We start from the raw sequence: 22,592 nt of genomic DNA on the forward strand, positions 1-22,592 counted from the left end.
GTTATTGCCTGAGTCTAATTCTTGTGGGCTCTGAGAAACGGGAGGGCATGGGGGAAAAGCAGGCAGTAAAGGTTTGTTTTTCTGGGGTGCCTAGGAAGCTAAAAGGTTGGCAGCTAGGGGAGTCGAAGGCTTGAGGATGGGAAGGGATGCTGCTGCCCCCCTTTGAAGTGGGAGGCCGATGGATTTCCTGCTGGCCAGGAAGGTTTTCAGATTTTGTGTACTGTAGGAACTATTACCATGTATTCTGTTTTATGGTTATGCCTATTACCTGCCTGGCTAGAGAGAAGATACAATTTATTGTATTTATTGTCCCTAAAGGCTATCTCACAGACTTAACATTAATCTCTGAGTGGTTCAGAGCTACAGAAGCAAGGATACAGGCTCAATTACAATTCTGATTCTGCAGCTTCATTGAGTTTATATTATCCCATTTAGCTAGATTTAGAGCATCATTTCTCCTCTCCTTCATCTTCTTTTTTCTTTTCTCTTCCTCCTCTTTGCATTCCTACTTCTTTTCTTTTTGAAGATTTATTTATTATGTGTGTTTTGTGTTTTTGTGAATATATGTGTACAGTGTGTGTCCTCGTGCTTGTCGAGGCCAAAAGAAGACACCAGACTCACACAACTGGATTTAGAGGCCGTTGTGAACCATCTGATGCGGCTTCTGGGAACTGAACCCAGATCCTCAGCAAGAGCAGTAACACTCTAAACTGCCAGGAGAATTGATTTCCTACATTTTCTAGCTCAAATATTTAGTGGGTACCCTACATTTAGTATCTAGCTAGGTGTTAGGAACTCAAGATGAGTAAAATAGAGACAACCCTTCCCTCATTGGTTTATGATACACTGGCAGCAATTGCTCAAACAAGTATATTTTATTTTTGGTTATATGAATGTATGATAAGGTAAGAAGAAAATGATGAGTCTGAAGAGATGGTTTAGTGTGTAAAAGCACAGTCAAATGTGAGGAACTGACTTCCAATCCTCAGAAACCGTGCAAAAGCTAGGTTTGCACCATTAATGTCTGTCATCTCAGTGCTGCTCCAACTGTGACAGAGAGACAGGAGACTCTTCAGATGCTCGTGGCCTGCTAGCCTGGTGTACACAGTTGAAAATATCAACAGAGACTATCAGAAGCAAGGTGATGGATGGGAACTGATGCTGCGATGGCTTTCTGGTCTCCACATGAGTGTGATACACCAACATACACGTGTGTAAACACACACTCACATACACACACACCCTACGTGCTGCACACACAAAAGAAACCAGGTGAGGATCTCTGACATAGCACGAGCAGGCTAATTGATAGTCTTGTCCGGGAGACCTGAAAGTCACCCAGTGATGAAAGCTGAGTGTTCAGAGCGAAGCAGCTAAAGCCTTGAAGAGGGAGGAAGGCTGCCCCTGTAGAAGGGATGTTGTGCACAAACACTGTAGTTAGAGGGACTTAGGACGCAGACCTCAGGCAAGAGTATTGTTTCCATTACCTGTGCATTTCTAGGGTAAACATGTTACAATCCGTAAGTGAACCAAGTGAGCCCTGATTTTCAGTACCCATACACAGGAATGTGTGCATGAATATATACGGGAAGAAAGGCACATATGTATGTTTCCACATGTACGTACCCTATGCACAGATGCACATGTGTCTATGCTAAATAGACACATTAAGTCAAAGTTTTCACACAGAGTAAGAACACAAACAAAAACACTCATGTGCAGCCCGGGAAGGAAAGAGGTCTTTAGTGGATTATATATCTGTAGGAAAGCTGCCTGTCGTATGTATTTAAATGTCAGAGACTCTGTACAGTATCCTTTTGAATCCAGCAATCCAGCCTCCCTTTCCCCTTCCTTTTCATAATTGTCCAAATATCAGGAGAGTTAGACTAGCTACTAGCATGTAGTGTAAAGATGAAACCAACATTTTTTTTTCTTTCTGGTTTTCATGAGAGGGTTTCTCTATGTAGTTTTGGAGTCTGTCCTGGAACTCAATCTGTGTAGACCAGGCTGGCCTCAAAATCACAGAGATCCGCCTGCCTCTGCTTCTTGAGTACTGGGTTGAAAGGCTTCTAGAAACAACTTTTCTGAAGACTTAGATTTCAATCTCTAGGTGGGACATCCAGCTGTGTGGGCTTTGCTTTTCCCTGCTTCTATTAGTTTCTATTATTGAGAGAACTCTCGTTCAAATAAAAACAATGCTTCTTATCGTGGCACTAAGAACATCCAGAGGCATCGTCACCACACCACTGCCTGCAGCTTAGCAGGGTGTGCTTCCGGCTGTGTCTAACGGCGGCAGGAGATGGAAAATACAACACGTTTTCCATCTTTGGAAGGCCAAGAGAAAAATAATCTCCATACAAAATTTTTTGGGGGGTTGGAGAGATAGCTCAGTGGTTAAGAATGCACACTGCTTTTGCAGAGGAATCCAAGTTTTGATTCCCAGAATCCTTGCTGGAGTGGGTTTCTCACAACCACTTGAAATACCAGTGCTAGGTGGTTTGATGCCCTCTTCTGGACTACAAAGCCACCCATCTTGCATGTGCACAAATCTACACACCTGCACAAAAATTAAGCTTAATTAGTTGATGTTCACCTGGGTGAGAGAAATTCTGAAGGCTCCTTGGAATGGCAAAGAGCAGTTGGGATGAGTTTTAAAGTCTTGTCTAGGAAAATGTTTAGTAGATTTCTTCCTTCCTTCCTTCTTCCTTTCATTGTCTTTCTCTTCTTTCTTCTTTCCTTCCTCACTCCTTCCCTCCCTCATTCCCTACATCCCTTCCTCTCTCCTTCTGTCCCTCCTTCCTTCCTTATTTTTTTTTTCTGAGAGAATTTCTCTGTATAGCCCTGGTCGACCTAGAACTCACTCTTTGGAACAACCTGGCTTCAAACTCAGAGATACACCTGTCTCTGCCTTCTGAGTGCTGGGACCTATGGTGTGCACCACCATGCCTGGCTGTGAATGGCTTTCTTGTTCATACAATATTTCTGTTAACATGTGTTAACTGCGTGTACTAACAGGGTTCAGTGAAATAGTTCCAGCCTGAATGGAACACATATGCATCAAGTCAACTTCCTGTTTCCCCACTTTCCAGTGTACTTTCTACTTTACTTTCAAATTGTCTGGGTATCAAACCCAAGGCCTCACACATGCCTGGAACGCATTCTACCAACTGGCTCATGCCTCTGATTAACTTAAGCTTCATGAGAGAGAACACAGAGCCCTTGGATTTCTGTGTTTACTTTATTTGAAATAACAGTGTTCTTTCCTGTACTGAGTTCATTTGCATTAGATATATATTCAGAAGCAGTATTACTGAGTCATATATGATCCATCTATTAAAGTTTGGAGGAACCACCACACTATTATCTATAATTATTGCCCTAATTCACCATCCTATCAGCTCTTGAGTTCTCTCCAGAGTTGACTGTGTGCTTGCAGTCCTTGCTGTAGCTTAATCAGAGACTGACCTTTCCCTGCACCATGGTGGTGCACCCAGGAAATGGACCATCCTGGGGCAGAGAAGGCTGCTGCCTTCCACCAGCTGCTAAGGTGCCGTCTTGTATGTGAAACACAACAAATGTTTAAATGATGGAGCCTTGGAATACAAGTGAGCAGAAGGGCAAAGGAATGAGGAAATTCTTGGGAGACCAGGCAATACAAATCAAGTAGAAGTTACCACAGGAGCAGGGCTGAGGGAGAAAAGGTCACTGGAATTTGAGGGAGAGAAGACCTTTACAGTTTCAAACATTACTGAAAGTGCACGTCTGCCAGGATTCCCCCTCCACTGTCACTGTCTTGAGTTTTATTATTAGCAGTGGTTCAAGATGAAACATCTAGGCCTTGAGAAGATGGGGTGTAGTGTCATATGGGTAGAGAAGAAAAGGTCAGACTCCACTGTCATTCCTATATTATATATACCGTAGCTGACTTTTTCTGTATGATGCCGTTTCTTTTATCAAGAGATTACTATAAACTGTACCAAACAACAAACAGTGGTTAAAACTGGAGCTCCTTGATCCCAGATAGGGAGCTGAGCATCACTTTAGTAAAAAGATTTCAAGAGCCAGAGGGCCAGAACATCTGCTATGAGAGTGTCTTCTGTGAAACAGAGAGCCTGCCCCTGTGAAATCTTAGCAATCAGACCTGCGTAATGACGAGACCACTTGACTTCCCAATCGGGATGTAGGAAATTTCACAAGACCACACCCCTAGGTGAAGAACTGCTGGCTATTAATGGATGCTGAGAGAGGGAGAATAGTCTGAACAGGCCCCAGTGTGTTATACAACCACAAGAGGTCAGTCCTACTAAACACATGTACATATGAATAGCATAAAAGGGACTCAGCAGGTTGTATTCACACATGCACATACACACACATGCACATAAACACATGCATATTTATATTCATAAAATGGATGTAATGAGTAAGAAGAGGTCATACAGTTGAGAGGAAAGTGTAGTGGATATTTGCCCAGTCCATAGCATTGGGTTATCTGGCCAGATAGACGCAGAGCTTCTACTCATAACTCCTTTAAAAGAAAGGGGCAGGCATTCGCCTGCGTGTGGTGCTCAGAGATCGGACTGCTGGTCCCACCCCCTCCCCCACAGAATGGAAGACCTTGGCAGCTCTCTACCTTGTTGTTATTCGTGAGTGTTTTCTAATAAATCTTTGATATTCTTTATTTGGGTTCTTGTGGATTCACACACTTCCACCTACAGGGAGTGTGGAGACACAGGAGAGATGGGGCATTAGCAGGGGTGGAAAAGGTGTAAATGCAGTACTCAAGCAATTCTCAAAATATTTAAAACTAAAACATTAAGTGTGCTAAAGGACAATTTTAAGAATCAGAGCCACAGGGCCTGCTGACTAGAGCACACCTTCAGTGCTGACCGCGATCCGAAGATGGAATGTAAACAGAGAAACCCTACCATCTAGCAAAAAGTGTCCCGTCTGACGGCAGTGCAGGGCATCTTTCTGGAAGGACACAGGCGCAAAGAGAAGTTTCCTGATTTTCATTTTGAGGCAGGGTCTCACTACGTAGGCCAGGCTGGTTTCACACTTGAAGCATCTCCTCCTGCCTCAGCCTCTGAGTGCTGGAATTAACTGTGTCAGATACCACAGCTGTCTGCAGAGAATTGTTTTCTCCTATGTCCCCTCACTCCCTTTCAACATCATAGCTTCTTTATTCTTACAACGCAACCGGCACACAGGGCACACACAATGTATACATAAAAACAACCTGTTCAGTCCTTGCTGTTGCCTGTATTCGCGCGTTTAGTTAAGCCTGACCGATTGGGATTGGGGACCTCTTAGGGTCTTGTCCCTGGAGAAGACTGATTTCCCCTTTCTCCAGAGCCGCGTCGTTAATTTTGAATTAGCGATGAGGGAGGCTGAAGCACACATGGAAGGAAAACACACGGATAGAATCAGGGTTTAAAATGGACAGGTTACTTCTAGGCTCCCTGCTGTTAATCACTATGCCCAGAAGAAATTCATTTCTGCTTTCATCCTTAGTTCCCAGCATGTGAACAGAGCATGATCTTTAGCATTTTGTAGGGAGTTTCGAATCTCTGACTCCCTCAAATATGTCCATGGAGTCAAAGCCTCGTATCAGCGTTTCCCCGTGTGTGTGCCCGGATTTACACCCCTGTGCTCCTACTTTACCCTTTTCTAGTTGATTGTTTTAACGTCAGGAAATGGTGAACAAAGGTGGATGCTCAGACCGTCCTTCATCACAAAATGACATTGACTTCATTTTTCTAAACACTGTCCTGTAGAATTCAAGTTTCAGAGAAGGCAACTGGGGTTTTGATGGGCTTTTCAAGACAGTCATAGATTATCAGAGAACTGAGGAAGTCACAGGAGAGGCCTTTGCTTCTGGAGAAGGGAATGCTTCAATTTGCTCAGGCTTTCTCTATTCATTCCATGTCATAGTTCCTTCCCATAAGTCCCTCCACTCTGGAGTGGTTTAAACATTAAATTTTGATGGCTGTGATTTTAAGTGGATACTTTTTCCATTGCACATTCTGAGTGGACACTGAGGGAAAACAGCACTGTTGCTACCGGTTACACAATGAATCCTTCCTTCCGACAGATGGCCTGCTGATTCTTGTGCAGGTGAGATAAGAGTTAGAAGTCACTGCTATTCTAGTAAGGATTTGTATATGTAAATTGTGGATATGTGGATAGAAAAATTAAGAATATAAAGGAAAAGATTCCACTTTTCAGATAATGGAACTAGTACCACAATTATGGTCTTTCCACGTGTTTGAACAAAATTGTAGTTATTGGGGGCTAGAAGATGGCTCAGTGGTTACGAGCACTTGCCATTCTTGCAGACCCAAGTCTAGTTCCCGGAACCACACTGGATAGTTCAAAAACACCCATAACTCCTCCTTCAGGGAAATACAATACAATCTCACAATCTTTTGGGCTCTGCAGATATCTATTTGCACATGTATCTATATGCGACATGCATGTGTGTGTGTGTGTGTGTGCGTGCATACGCGCGCACACATAAGTGTACAGACATGGTCACATAAAATAAAAACAAAACAAACAACTCTGGCTGTATAACTCCTAGATTTCTGGTGTTCCTCCTCCCCCCGATCCTCTGAGGTATATACACATGTGCCTGAACACACACTTGCTCATGCATTTGCATATAAAGAATAGAGATTGATATTGATTCCAGACAAGTTCCATGTTAGCTTTTGGAGACAGTGCTTCCTATCTAAAATGGAGGATGATGTTCCAGCTACACTGAGAATCCAGGAGCCGTGTGTACACTGATATCCACACTCTTCCCAGGGCTTGAGTTACACCAGTACAGCATTATACCTGACTTTCAACGTGGGTGCTGCAGCTCCCAGCTCAGGTCTTCATGAGGGAATGGAAAGGTCTCTAGGAATCCAAGAAATCACAATTTTAGGTACTTCTCCACACTCTAGCACACCAGATGTCCAAAAAAGTGCTGCAGAGAATATGGTATTCCGATAGCAATGCCATTGGAATAGAAATTGTTCATATTTATTTTAAAATTAAAATGTAGTTGCATTGCTTTCCCCATCCCATTTCCTCCCTCACCCTCTACCATGGTGAGTGAATCTCAAAAGAATTGCTTTTGCGGCAACAGTTGCATCCTGGAAGTTAGTTCATGGGCTGCACACTGTCTGGAGAGGCGAGCTGTCTGCCAGCCATAGGGCTGAAACTTCCTGGGAATGAGTTCTTTCAGGCTCTGAAATTCTCTTATCAGGATGATACATCTTATAATGAAGACATCTTATCAGGACTTGATATTGTTGGTACTGGAGATCCTGGTTCAAGACTACCAAAGTTTAAGAGCACCTAATAGTAACAGGTGCATGGTGGCCTATATGGTCATTTTGCCCCTTTTCAGCTCCCCTAGAGGTGGCATTCTAGGTAGCCAAATTCTTCTGTTGCTGAGTTTTGTGGTCACTGGAAATCTAAGAACAACAACAACAAAAAGTGTATGTATTGTGTGGTGTGTGTGTTGTTGTTGCTGATGATTGTTAATGTTAATTATAAAAACAACGCAGCCCAATCTTTCTTCATATCAGCAAATAACTGCTGGAGAGATTGGGGAGATTGTTTTTCCTCAGGCTTTACTTGCCTGGAGTGGTCCAAACTTAGCTGAAATCTGCCCCCTTTCATACAGTCCTACAGTAATTAAATCTTGTTTAGATCAGTCTTGCAGTAATTAAATCCAGTTTAGATCTAGATTCCAAGTGCTGCTCTGGTTTCTTCTACCCCAACCAACAATTTCCGAGCTGAGACTTTCTTTTAAAAACTGTATTTACTTCCATTACTTGCTGGTGTATGTCTGCTACGTGTATAAGCTCCTTCAGAAACCAGAAGAGGGCTGAAGTTACTGGACATTGTGAGCTATATGAAGTGGGTGCTGGGAGCTGAACAATCTCTTGTAACCACGTAGGAATCTCCCCAGTGCCACCCCTCTCCCCATCAGTTTATTTTCTGAAGCAGCTCTGCCATCTATTAGGACCTTGGAATATATTAGCTTTATAACCATGTAGACAGATTACCCAAGGGCCTTGGGATACAAGTATCCCACAGAAACTGTGAACTGCCTATACGTATTAATCACACACCTTCATTCTGTTCAGACAGAAACTGGCACTTCAGGCCTCGGCTGGACCGTGATGAGCGTACAGTAACTTAGTAGACAGAATGGGTGCTGTCTAAGCTAACAAGTAGACATTGCTTTCCAAGTGCTCAACCATTGTCACTTGTCAAGCTCAGGATTTGAAGAGGAACAGGTTTGTGTTAAACATGTTTCTACATGGGGACATGTTTACCCCCATTTAAGTTTCAGTCTGACCGTGAGGAAAACCCAGCCTCAGGCAGGTGGTACAGACTTCTGCCCTGCCCCCATTCAGGTCTGCCTTTCAACTGTGACCTCATCACTGACAGCATATCCCCTAAAGATTGCCAAAGAGAGGAGCAGCTGCCCCCTGTATGGGAGCCAGGTGGCTGTAGGGCTACACTGGGAGGTGGCATCTGCAGGACGTAGGTGAAAGGACATCACCGGACACCTACTGGTCCCTGCACCCAGGTGTGCGCAGTGCCACATCAAAGCTTTCCAAGGTGTGTGCTCCACTGTGCACTCAGGTAACCCAGCATCCTCTTCCTAAGGAAATATGGCACGGGCTAGGGAAGAAGCAGGGGACAGTCAGCTGGTGTCTGGTAGGGAGCCATCCTCGCGTATCATCAGAGTGTTTGTCAAGACCCCACAGGACTGCCAGGAATTTTTGCTGGCAGAAAATAGCAACGTCCACCGCTTTAAGAAGCAAATCTCCAAATTCCTTCACTGTGACTCTGACAGATTGGTGCTCATCTTCTCTGGGAAGATTCTCCGGGATCAAGACATACTGAGCCAGCGTGGCATCCTTGATGACTCGACAGTCCACGTGGTAGTGAGGACTCGTCTGAAAGGGTCAGCATGTACGGGAACTCTGGCAGGCCCCGCAGGCCATTTTACCCACCGCTCGGAACCATCTGCCTCTGATAGTGCTGCGGTCCTAGCCAGGCTGGGCCGACTGGCCCGAACCTCACCTGACCTAGCTGATTTCTTCAGTCAGCTTGTCCAACTGCTGACGATGGCACCAGAGTCGGTGGTGCAATTCTTGGAAGAACCTCTGATTCAAGGACTGACAAATGAGAAACAAGCCAATAGCCTGCAAGTTCCTGAATCCTCAAAGACGGTACAGAAACGCGATTCAGCTCTCAAGTTTCCGGAAACCTTTCCGAAGCCTGCTCGCCAACAGGAAGTCCTGCAGGAACAGAAGCAGAGGCTGGAGGTTCCAAAAGCTGTGCCAGGAGGTGACAATGCTATGCGTCCTGGCTACTCTGAGATCCAGCAGATTATGCTTTCCACTCTGGCCTTATTGGTGGCCTCTAAAGGCCACATTTCAGGCTCAGAGCTGTGCAGAGGAGAAGCTGCCAGCACTCACGGCAGTTCTGACCCCACCGCCACCATCCCAGCCACCTCCACTCAGGCCAGGCCCTTGGCACAAGAGGTCAGTACAGGAGGAGTTACTCAGGTCAAGGGCATCGTCTCAAGTCAGGTCAGTTCAGGGTGCCGACCTGGTACACTAGATTTACAGCTATACTCAGATCTCTCCTTCCAAGAGAGCCAGCAGCCAGTGGAGAAGGCCCCTCTAACCAATCAGTCGAGACTCTCCATCTCTGTTTTGTGCCGAGCCTTGAACGTCCTGCAGCAGAATCCAGCACTGCTACACCAGCTGGCAAGTGGCAGTCCTCTACTATATCATATGCCGCTTCTCCCCATTCTTACCAACCCGCGAGCGCTGCAGGCATTGCTACAGATAGAGCAAGGCCTGCAGATACTGTCAAGGGAGGTGCCTGAGCTGGGCCTGTTCTTACGGGACTCAACTAAACCACGCGGGGCTAGAGGAACCCCAGAAACTAGGGGTAGAAGACAAGCCCATAGAGAAGATACCACACAACACTCCTTGGCTTTTCTTCAGCTCTTCCATTCCTTGGCCAACGCCTGTTCGCAGCCTAACCAAACTGTGCTGTCCTCGGCCCTCCTCACTGAAGGTCGCTACCAGCAAGAACTGGAGCAGCTAAAGGCCTTGGGTTTCGCTAACCGTGATGCAAACCTGCAGGCCCTTATCGCCACAGATGGAGATATCCATGCCGCCATTGAGAGGCTTCTTGGGGCTCCGCAGGCCTAGTCTCTCCAGGGGATGCTCACCCTGCGCCATTCTGTGGAAAGGGAGGAAAAGGGGGAAGGGGAGGAAAGGCACTTATTTTAGAAATTCCTCCTCCTTGGGTTATGAGCACATTCGGGCAGCCCTGCTCTTACTGCCCTAGCCTGTTCTTCATTAAAGAAGATGGCTTGGAGCTCCTGTGTGTTGCAGGTTTGAGGCTGGGTGGGCAGCATCATCTTATTTGGGGAGAAACTTGGATAATGCTCTGAGGATAGGCTTTACTTACTCTCGTGTCAATAACCTAAGGATCTTTTTGTGTTTCAAACATAACGTAGGGCTGGGCGACGGCTCAATGGCTCATGGGTAAAGGGCTTCCTGTGCATGCATGAAGACTGAGTTCAGATCCCTAGTACCCATGTAAAAGCCTGGTTCAGTGGTGCATCTGTAACCCCAGCACTAGCAGTGGGATGGGAGAATGTCTGGAGCTCACAGACCAGCCAAGCCTGGCCAGTCAGTAATCTCCGTGCTCAGTCTCCAAAAATAAGGTGGAAGATACCTGATGGTAGACTCTGGCAGACACACGGCCACATGCACGCGCCCCCACACACGCTCCCCTCCCCTGCAAGACACTAAAAATAGAGAAATCCTGAAATTTATGATATTTTTACTCATATTCACCCACATTTAGGCGCAGTGCCAGCGTTGCCATGATCTCTATTGGCTATTTCCAGAGTCAGAATTTTGGCTGCTACTCTCCCAAGAAGTCCTGACTTTTCTTAAGACCTCTTAAAAACACATATATTTGTCTGTATGTTTGTCTGTCTAGAGTTCTTTTGTTTTTTAACTTCCTCTAAGCTAAAGTTCTTCACTTGACACCTGCCTCCATCAGAAGCACAGGGTTGTCTCCTCCAAAATGCTTACTTCTGTTGCCATATCAGGTACTGGTCTATTTGCCCAGTTTTTGCCTCTGAATTTTGATATGCGTCCCTCCCAGGGGCAAAATTTTATGACCCTCTGCAGTTAGGGAGTTAGCCCAATAAGATGCAAAAGCCTTTACAAAACTCTTGGAACTCTTTCTCGAATTTTATTTCTAGAATTTGACCTATAGAGTCTTGTTTCTTTGATGAAAGTACTTCCTTTATCCTATTTAAGAAGTCAACTATTTCGTTTGCTCCCTGGAGTGTGTTATATCAGTTCTTCTAAAGTTTATCTCTCAGAGGTTTTGGCCCTTTTTATAAGCAAAGTTCTGGCTCTTGTATTTATGGCTTCTAGGTTTCTAACAGCTGTGCTTTCTGCATTTCCTGCAGCCTGCTCACCTTCTCTTTGGGTGTCCTAGGGGAGCCTATGACTCAGAACTTCCAAATACAGTTCAGTATCATTCCCCTGGCTCATTCCCACTCTGAATCCTACGTTTCGGCCCTATGTCTTAATAAAACTAGCTCATGATTTCACACTTATATCCAGATATCTCTCCTGTGATTTCTGGGTTATCAGAGGCAGGACTCACAGAGTAGAAAGATGCAGCATCCGCCAGAGTATCAACAGTTTAAGATCATAGGCAACAGAAGGATGGAGGTGAGGGGAGGTCATAGTCGGAAAATTGCTTTAGTAAGTATGAAGGGTAGAAAATTCAGACTGGCCATAGGAGTCAGTCAGCTAATAATAAGTCTGAGCTAATGTGTGTCTGAGTCTCAGAACTCCTTAAGGTTGAGAAGGGCACTTAACTCGGAGGCAGGCGCTGTAACTTGTTATGTGATGCTCCATGAGCCTAGACATCCAAAGATTGTGGGAGAGGACTGAATATCTCTAGGTCATGCTTTACCAGAAATGAGCCTAGTATATACTTAACACTCTGTTTTCCTAGTATGCAAGTCCAAGTTCTTTATACTGCAAAATGATATTGCTTCAGAGCTGTGCAATTAAGTTATACACCTCCCACTACAAAATCTTATAATAGTTTAAGTAAATCACAATTTTGCACTGGGGCACATTCATAGCTATTTTTGGCTGCAGGTTGGACATAATAGCTATACATACCATCAAGGCATTGATCTGATATTCTGAGATGAGTTCGAACCCAGGAAGGAGTGGAGAGTGAGTACCTGATGTGGGGAATGGAGGAAGGGAAGTATTTAAACCACCTCACATCATCACAAAGGCCCTGTGGCTAGACTCCAGATTGGAGTGGAAATCATCATTATGTTATTACTAGTGGCCTTACTGGGTGCTGGGTCTTGTTATACTTTGGTGGATAGCAGCTACTGGTATTCTCATGATGTCATCCCTCACCACAAAACACAAAATTTAGTGCATTCTATCTTCAGGTTGAAAAAGGAGCAGCACTCAGAGGTTTGAGTAGAATTTGTTGGTAAGGCTGAAAAATCCCTGTTGCTGATGAGTGAGTGAGTGAAAGCTTGGCTTTGGTCACCAAGACTTGTATTTCCCACCATGAAGGGGAAATATCTGGACTATATCCAGAGGGTACCAGCTCAGAGTAGAGAATGAAATGAGAACCCTTAAGGTATTAGCCACTGTGAGACTTTGCCTCCTAGGATCTTTCTCTAGCAGATCCTAGAGATCTTCACTCTAGGAAGTGAAGAACTGCTGAAAACCTGGAGTGGGGAAAGGAGTTAGTGCCTGTGCTAAAGCAAATCTTATGTAATTCCTAAAAAATGAAATTTTTAGAAATGAGGGAAGACTACTTGGCAGAATGAGTAAGTGGAATCCTGTAGCACAATTAATAAAAACCTGAAGGCCGCAAAAGCAAAGCATCCAGCCACTGGCTCTTACCTCTACCTCAGTCCAAAATGGTGATCCTACATTCAAAAATCCTCATAATGAGACTGCCTGAGAGCTGTCCCCTCCCATCTTATACTCCTCTCTAGTGCTGGCATTAAAGACATGCACCACTGCTGCCTGGTTTCTACGGCAAACTAGTGCGGCTACTGGGATTAAAGGTGTGTGTCACCACTGCCTGGTCTGTAAGACTGACCAGGGTGACTGTTTTACTATTTGATCTTCAGGCAAGTTTTATTTATTAAAATACAAATGAAATGCCACTACAGAATCCCATACTGAACATGTTTAAATACATCAGCCCATATGGTTATACACTGTAAAAACGCTCACTGAAATAAATGGAATAATCATATACTGAAGTGACAAGAGATAATGTGGAAGATATTAAACTGGCCTACAAGAAATTGTATTCTAGATGGCAAATTGTAGTAGACAAGCATATACATTCCTATCATCATGCAGTGGAGGTACAGATAAACACACCCTTATTCAATAGCGTCTATCTACTGACTGTAGTGAGTGCCAGTTATTGCAATGACCCACAATTTCTGTTTATCACGTGTAAGATGGTGGCACTCTCATCTATGGGAATTAGCAAATATTTCTCAAAGCTGACATGTATATCCTTCACATGTAGTATTGATTAAACAGGTATTCAGGAACAACGTTATTTTTTTTATGCATGTCTCCAAGAGCTCTCTAATCACAACATACAAAGCCCTCATTATTTTTGCTTCCTTTGCCGTGGGCCATCCTTTTTTCTTTTGCACATTTCACTTTTAGAAATATTTCTTTACACTTTTTACCTCCAGTCTGGATTTGTTCTTTTTTTTGTCACAGAAGCCACCCACTAAAGTCAATATTAGTCTCCTAAAAGACAAATCCAGTAGATAACTGATCTCGGTATTCATTTTTCAATCTTCACCTCTTTCCCTGGAATGGCCTCATATTTCATTTTGCTTGGCCTATCAAAACAATAGCACCTTCTTTTCTGTTTATGGTTCGCTTGAAGAATTTACTTCTTATTTTAACGAAAAGGCTGATACCGAACACACCTGAGTTTCTCTATCAATGTCCATGAGAATGTGCTTTTGAGCTAATGTTTTCTGTCTGTTCTGCTGCTGTGAACAAAATCTCCATCTCCAGCTCCACCACTAAAATACAGGGTTCCTTTATCTCTCGCCTCTCAGGTACAGTCTTTTCCTCCTGCTCCATGAGACTTTCTCTTTTTTTCTAGTGAGTTATTTAATACACACACACACACACACACACACACACAGACACACACAGACACACACAGACACACACACACAGACACACACACACAGACACACACACACAGACACACACAGACACACACACACAGACACACACACAGACACACACACACACAGACACACACAGACACACACACAGACACACACAGACACACACAGACACACACACACAGACACACACACAGACACACACAGACACACAGACACACACAGACACACACACAGACACACACAGACACAGACAGACAGACACACAGACACACACACACACAGACACACACACAGACACACACAGACACACACACACAGACACACACAGACACACACACACAGACACACACACAGACACACACAGACACACACACAGACACACACACACACACAGACACACACACAGACACACACACACACACACACACACACGAAACAGAATCGACTAACAGAACAGGGAAAAATGTCTGTACTTTTCCTAGCTCCTTCCTATTTTTCAGCCCACAGCTATAGTGAGCATATGACATCTGTCTTTGATGGCACTAGCTTCTTGCTTTCTCAGACCTACTACAATATAATTAAATCTTTGCAAGTTTCACACCAAGGATTGGGGTCACTCTTGTCAGGACCACAGAGCTACCACCCCAATTTTTCCAAATTGTATTTGAGTGATTTTTTTTCTGTAAGGAAAAATAGAGCCCTTTCTTTCTTGACACACTTTTCTGATTTTAGCTGTTACATTTTTAAACAACTATCTTTGACAACTGCATACACACATAGAATACTGTGACCATACTCACCCTCACTATTGCCTTCTCTAATCCTTCTCCCACTTTTACTGAGTCTGTTTTTTTTTAATTTTATTCATCTTATCTTACATACCAAGCACAGTTCCCCCTCCCTCCCCTCCTCCCACTCTCCCCAGCTCACCCCCTATCCACCACTCTGAAAGGGTAGGGCTTCCCATGGGGAATCAACAAAGCCAGGCACATTAGGTTGAGGCAGAACCCAGTTCCTCCCCTCTGTATCAAGGCTGATCAAGAACACCATAGGAAATTGGCTCTAAAAAGCCAACTCATGTACCAGGGACAGATCCTGGTCTCATAGCAAGACCTCCCCACCCCCCCGCAACCAGACCAAGCCACAAACCTCTTACCCACATGCAGAGGGCCCAGCAGAGTCTCATGCAGGCTCCACAACTGCTGCTCTGGAGTTCATGAGTTCACATGACCTTGGTTCAGCTGCTTCTACAGATTTCCCCATTGTGGTCTTAGACCCCCCCTGCTCCCTTGCTCATGTAATCCCTCCTCCATCTCTTTGAACTCCTGGAGCTCAGCCTGGTGTGTGGTTGGCTGTCAATTTCTGGATCAAGGCTCTATGATGACAGGGTATTTATTATCCAATCTGATTACAGGGGATTACAGGCACCCTCTCCACTATTGCTAGGAGTCTTAGCTGAGGTCATCCTTGTGGACTCCTGGGAATTTCTCTAGTGATAGGTTTCTTACTAACCCCATAATGGCTCCCTCTATCAAGATATCTCTTTCATTGATCTCCCTCTTCCTCACGCCCCCAAATTGACCATCCCATTCCCTCATGTTCTCATCCCCCATCCTCTTCCCTCTACTGTGACCTCTGCCCCCGATTACCCAGGAGATCTCCTCTATTTCCCCTTCCCAGGATGATCCATGCATCTCTTTTAGGGTCCTCTTTGTTACCTAACTTCTCTGGAGTTGTGGATCTTTGTCTGGTTATCCTTTGCTTTACACCAAGAATCCACTTATGTGTGAGTACATATCATGTTTGTCTTTCTGAATCTGAGCTACCTCATTCAGGATGATTCTTTTTCTCTTTCTATCTATTTGCTTGTAAATTTCATGATGTCAGTTTCTGAAGGATGTTTGCAAACCCCAGATTTGGTGATGTTACCTCTTGCTGTTGTTTGTCCTTTTCTTTGGAAGCCTTGCCTGAAAGAACACTTTATCTGAAACGCTAGCTGACTGGTTCAGGAGGGCTCCCTCAGTGAATTTCTACTGGAGGTTCTAGGCATTTGATTTGACGATGTTATGTTATCTGTGTGTCCACCTATCATTTTATTTTTTGCTTTGGCTGTTACATGCTTGATAAACTCATTCAAAGCCCAAAGCATGACTAGCAGAGATCAGTGTCCATGCTACACAGAACACCATGTTAAGTCCTGTTTCATACAAAATAACAGCCCACAGAGTATGATAACACAGAAGCAGAACATCTAGAGAGGCTTGCTCTAAGAGCCATGGAGGTGCAGATGAACTGAAGATAAATTAAACATGAATCCATGCAAGTAAGACACAAGGCTTGGCGTTAGAACATGAGGAAGAACATGTGTATGTGATCCTAGGACTTGAGGAAGAACATGTGTATGTGATCCTAGGACTTGAGGAAGAACATGTGTGTGTGTGTGTGATCCTAGGACGTGGAACCGTAGAGTTCAGCAGGGTGAAAAGTGGCACACTGAGTTGTCACATGTGACGCACACTGTGAGGTGTCACATGTGACGCACACTGTGAGGTGTCACATGTGACACACACTGTGAGTTGTAAAATGCTCGCTCTGCTCTTTGTGGATGGAGCCAATTATGGGGCAAGGTAGCAGCTTCTTCCAGAAAGACTGAAATACTTGTGGAGAGACAGATAATAGGTTGGAGCAAAGTCGAGCTTGATGCCAGAACAAGGGTGAAAATATAACACCCCCCCACAAATATACATATTCATACACTCATATACCCATGTGCACATGCACACACACATGCACACACACACACACGCACATGCACAATCACACCTCCATCAGAATGACTTAGGAGCAATTGAAACTCAAGTGTTCAATTCAAATGCTGGGTTATTTTTGCTACATGGCAGTGTAAGGGAACAGAATACATGCAAGCAGTTTCTGTTTTAACATCCAAGTTTTGGTGGTGCCATTTGCCATAAAGGAAAATGGGTGGGATATACTCTTTATAAAGGGAAGTTCTGGAGCTCTGGTGGCTTAGAATGCAGTACTTGTGTAAAAGCTGATTCAGAGTTTCTAAATCAGTTTTGAAGAAATTAATTTTAAAGGATTTATAATCTATGCGAGTGTGTGTGAATTCACAAGATTGTTATATCTATTGTTCAGAGTTCAGAATTACAGAAACCTCTGTATACATACAATGTCTATTAACATATTCTGTAATCTTTACAATGCTTTCTTCACATAAGTATACTAAATTAACTGACATTACTCTTTCAAAATTAAATACAAATTAAAAACAACAGAAATTCAACAAAAAATTGATTTTTCTTCTAGCATGAAATTAAGAAAATTAGAAAGAAAAAAGGAACAACTCTATTTAATGCAACAAGGGTAGGATGAAAAGGAATTAAAGAGAGATGTTTGTCTTTTTTATTCATTTTTTTAAAACAAGTAAAGGAACCACGAAGAACAATGGTCTAAAGAAGTATAAGCAAAAGAAATTTAGTAATCATAGCAGAAAGGATTAGAATTGATAAGTACTTGACAAGGAAAAGCACAGCATACTGCCCTCATTCAGAAGCTGTGGAACACAAGGGTGTTAGGGAATGCCAGTCCTTCAAACATCTAGTAAGGAATGCAAACCTCAGTTGTGGTGATGCTCAATTAACTCAGAGATCATCAGCTTCATCTGCCAAAGTTTATGAACTAAAGCAAAAGAGGCCATGATTTTTCCACAGGGTTTGTAGGTCTCTTTCCTCTCCTCTTCACCTGTTCTTTGTACATGGATAGAATGATCAATCACATTTCAAATAAATAGGAGATAAAAGTTTCACCAAATCAATGTCGCCAACTTTGATTTTCAGAGCCCACTCACTGTGTCTTTCCCAAAGAGAAGAGAAGAAGGAATCTGTCCTGGATTTTCTTGGTCTTCACTCCATAAACAACTGGATTTAGAGCAGGAGGGATGGTCACATAGAGGTTGGCAAATAAGATGAGAACATTTCTAGGGACACTGTGCCCAAAACGGTGAGCAAGGATGGAGAAGAAGGCCGGTGTGTAGAACATGAGGATGACACAGACATGGGACCCACATGTGCTCAGGGCCTTTTGGCGGGCACCCTGGGAGGAGAGCAGGAAAACTGCCCTGAGGATGAAGATGTAGGATACAGCAATCAGGATGACATCGGAGATGACAGTCATGAGGGGAACAGAAAACCCATACCAGATGTTGATAGAGATGTCTGCAGTGGAAAGCCTGGCAACACCTATGTGCTCACAATATGTGTGAGGGATAACACGTGTCTTGCAAAATGGCAACCGCTTCAGCAGGAAAACATCTGGCAGGATGACTAAGAAGCTCCTCACAATGATGCTCACCATGATCTTGACAATGACCTGTCGAGTCAGGATGGTGTTGTACCTCAAGGGCAAGCAGATAGCCACGTAGCGATCAAATGCCATGGCTAACAAGATAGCCGAGTCTATTACAAAGCTGAAGTGCAGAAAAAACATCTGAGTGAGACAACCAGAGAAGGTAATCTCTTGGGAGCCAAACCAGAGGTTTCCCAGCAGTTTGGGTACTGTGGCAGTGGACAAGATGAGGTCTGTGCTGGCCAGCATGGACAGGAGTATAAACATGGGTTCATGGAGGCTCTGCTCCACGGCAATCAGGTAGAGGAGGATGCAGTTGCCTACAATGGCCACAGCATAGATGACACAGAAGGGAATGCCGATCCAGATGTGAAACTTTTCCAACCCGGGTATCCCAACAAGGATGAACGAAGGTGGGTTGTAACAGCTTAGGTTGTTCATGGCCTCTGTGGGACCTGCTGCCTGAGGAGACAGATTCTTTCAGAATCATTTATGAGAGGGAGCAGTCCCACTCCAGTGCAGAATGTTGGTGACAGATCAGCATTCCTCATGGAAGCACTTCCTATTATCAAGATGAAGAAATGCCTGTAGACTAAGTACCCATTGCCCGTTCTATTTGCCAATAGCTTCACTTCATTTGGAATGTATACATATCAATTAGTAAACATTATAAAAAGGTCACTATGTGAGTCAGAAATCGCATGTGATTAAATTAAAGTCTTTAAAATGGGCCAATTTAAAAGAAGGAAATGCACATCTGATGGAAAAAATAGAATGGAGTAAGGAAAGATAGGGACAAAAATACACACATTAAAAATGTGATACTGGGAGTGGAGAAATGGCTCAGAGGTGACAATAGAGTACCACTCTCCAGAGCAGTACTGAGAATTCTGTGCTCACTCCCTCATAGCACAGAGCACAATCACCTGTAATTCCAGCTCCAGGGCATCTGACTTCTTTTGGCCTCCACAGGCACCTGCACTCATGTCTACGTACCAGTTACACACATACACACATACACACAGAATTTACAATAAATCTTAAGTTTCTTTTTTAATGCTGTACTGATGGAGATGCGCTGTGAAGAAAGAAGACCACTGTCTTCTACAGGGTGGATCCTGTGCTTCAGACAAGACATTTGTAAAACACACTGATGGGTTTGCGTGCTCAAGGAGGAAGCTCGTGAAAGAAGAACGGATGACCGTAACTGAAGGAAGCAGATGCAGAGAAACACAGCAGAGCACTGGACTGAGCTCCCAAAGTCCAGTAGAAGAGAGGGAGGAGTGAGAATACAAGCAATTAGACCATGATGGGAAACAGTTTGCATGGCCTGAGAGCGAGGGAACCAGCATAGGACCAAGCTAGGTCCTCTGAATGCAGATGACAGTTGTATGGCTGGGGCAGACTGTGGGGCCACTGGCAGAGAGAGTAGGATTTATTTCTACTGCTTGTTCTGGCTTTTTGGAACCCATTCTCTCTGGAGGAATACTTTGCTCAGCCTAGTATAGGGGAGAGGGCCTTGGTCGTGCCTCAAAGTAATGTGCTAGACTTTGTTGACTCCCCATGGAGTGCCTTACCTTCTCTCTGAGGAGTAGATGGGGTATGGGATGGGGGCTGAGGGAAAAGAAGGTGGAGGTAGCAGGAGGAGAGAAGGGAGTCGAATATGGATTTGTTATGAAAAATGAGAAAATATAGAAATAAATTTTAAAAAGAATGAATGAAAGAGTGGGTTCTCATGTTGGGTGCTGTGGGAGTTTCTACTTCAGTGACTGAAATGTGGTTGGATTTGGTTTATGGGTTTTGAGGATGCAAATACAAGAGTGTGCATCTTTCAGAAGACACACGGGAAGAGGAGAGCACTATTAACCCACCTATAAGAGAAAGTCATGAACCCAAAGGATGCTTTTGAAAAAATCCTAAATTTTAGGCCCTGAGGGCCTATGTGCTAAGCCTTAAGTGATCTCGTCTCTTCATGGTTAGCAGAAGAGACACTTCCACTGCTGGTGTGGAGGAAGCCTCCATAACCAAAAATCTGACAGAGGAGTTTATTCAGGTAAAGTGTCTGCTGAGCCTCATCTCCTAGGGCAAAAGTAAAGAATCATAGAGAAGTTCTGCCTCAGAGTTTTCCTTTCTGGTCTGCTGGTATCCACCTGTGAGAATCTAGCTTTGCATTAAACAGAGCCCACACTTAGAAAAATGCCCTGTGAATTCTAACTCAGTTTCTGTGATCTGTTTTAGACAGTTTCTCTTTCAGGTAGAAATGAATGATAATAAGGCCATCGATACCAGGAAGTCCCTCATTGTTGAGGATCTACAGCCTCTGAGTCATATAAAGGCAAGTGTCAGAGAGAGCTGGCCCTAATCCAAGACCTAAGCAATTAGCCAGAGTAAAGTTTCAAAGCCATTCAAAGGGCAGGGAAGTGACTTGGCAGAAATTCATAACAGGTCTACACTAAGACCTGGTGAGGATCTGTAGTCTTCTGCCCAGAAAAAGGAAACCTAGGGCCTCCTAGGCCTTGTAACGTGTCTTCTAGGTCCCCAGTTAGTGCTTTCCATAAGTGAGCAACTCTTTCACAGTTTGTCATTGGCACTTGCCTTGATCATTGAGGTGACCACATTGAGACCACCTGAAGAAATGCAGGTGGCCATCGACAAACACAGGCCCTGGGAATGGGTTTTCTAAGTCCCAGTCCGCAGCCTAGTGCAGAATAAACTCCCAAGAGCACAGAACTTTTTTGAACAATGTGCAACAGCAGACACTCCAGAATGTTCTCCCTTAATTGATGGCCACGTGATCTCCTTTAACTGATAAACAAGTAAACTCTGGAAGCCCCACAAAGTCAAAACAACTCAAAAATTTAGGAAGTTTAAGTTCAGCCTATCGGAGCATAGATTTGCTGTTCCTTCCACCCCAGTCACAAGGAAGAGTCATGGGGAATACATCAAAGAGGGAGAGAAACCACAACTCATCACTGAGATTGTGAACGGTCAAAGCATCAGTACCAAGGGATCTTGGTTTAGTCAGAACGTATTGTAAACTCAATTCTCTTGCCAAAAGACCTCTGCTGAGATATTAGGAGTTTTTCTGAGTACACTAGCTGTTCTAACTTGAAATCAGTAGCTTCCTATTAAGTGCCCACTGCCTTATCATAGAGTAAATTGGTGTGGGGCCAGGGAGATGGCTCAGCAGGTAACGGCTCTTGCTGCCAAGCCTTTTGATCTGTCTTAGATCCCTAGAACCCACACAATGAAGGAAGAGACTTACTCTCACAAGTTGTCTTTTGACCTCCAAATGTGCACCATGGCACAAATGCATGTATATGCATGTGTGTATGTGTGCATGTGTGCACATTTGCATGTGTGTGAACACAGGCATACATACATGCATGCACACATACATACACACACACAGATAAATAAATGTGACTTTAAAATTTTTTAGAGAGAATCACTGGTCTCAGAAAGGTCCCTTCTCCCACACACAGGTCTTCAGAGCAGAGTCCCTCAGACACTGAGAGAACTAGAAGCCATGTGGTGTGGGATCCTTCCTCACTATGTCACTGCAGTTGTCAACTCACCAGAGTGGAGTCTCTTTTCGGGTCACAGCAGTGATGGAAAGAACTCAGAAGAAAGTGAGCTCACTTTCAGAAGGGAAAAGACACGCGCGAGAGGAAAACGAAAACATTTATGCTCTTAAATTCCCAGGAGGTCACTGGCGTGGAGTGATCCCTCCATTGCCATTTTCACACAAGGGGCAGGACTTGTGTCATTTCCCTTGAGGAGGAGCGTGTCTAGTGTGTTTTAATAACCTTTAGACATTGTGTCCCTGGGAGCTTCATCTAGAGACAAATTATGCAGTCGGTTGAGGCAGAAATCTTAGATGTCTCAGAGTGTCCCTGTAGCTTTAGTGCCCTTTGGTCAGTTCATATAAACTTGCACCAGCCCC

General features: G+C 44.2%; 2 protein-coding genes across 2 annotated transcripts; one reads left to right on the forward strand and one right to left on the reverse strand.

Moving 5' to 3' along the window:
- The first annotated feature begins 8,455 nt into the window (after positions 1-8,455).
- On the forward strand, positions 8,456-10,407 carry LOC125397282 (ubiquilin-1-like). The gene has a single exon (XM_048429558.3). It carries the CDS (start codon positions 8,679-8,681, stop codon positions 10,236-10,238), a length of 1,560 nt encoding a protein of 519 aa, XP_048285515.3. The 5' UTR covers positions 8,456-8,678; the 3' UTR covers positions 10,239-10,407.
- A 7,395-nt stretch (positions 10,408-17,802) lies between these two features.
- Positions 17,803-19,102, reverse strand: LOC148121555 (olfactory receptor 52H1-like). The gene has a single exon (XM_087908614.1). It carries the CDS (start codon positions 19,085-19,087, stop codon positions 18,146-18,148), a length of 942 nt encoding a protein of 313 aa, XP_087764740.1. The 5' UTR covers positions 19,088-19,102; the 3' UTR covers positions 17,803-18,145.
- Positions 19,103-22,592: the final 3,490 nt, after the last annotated feature.

Source organism: Myodes glareolus, chromosome 7, assembly GCF_982192425.1.
Source record: "Myodes glareolus chromosome 7, mMyoGla1.1, whole genome shotgun sequence".
Classification (NCBI taxonomy): Eukaryota; Metazoa; Chordata; class Mammalia; order Rodentia; family Cricetidae; genus Myodes; species Myodes glareolus.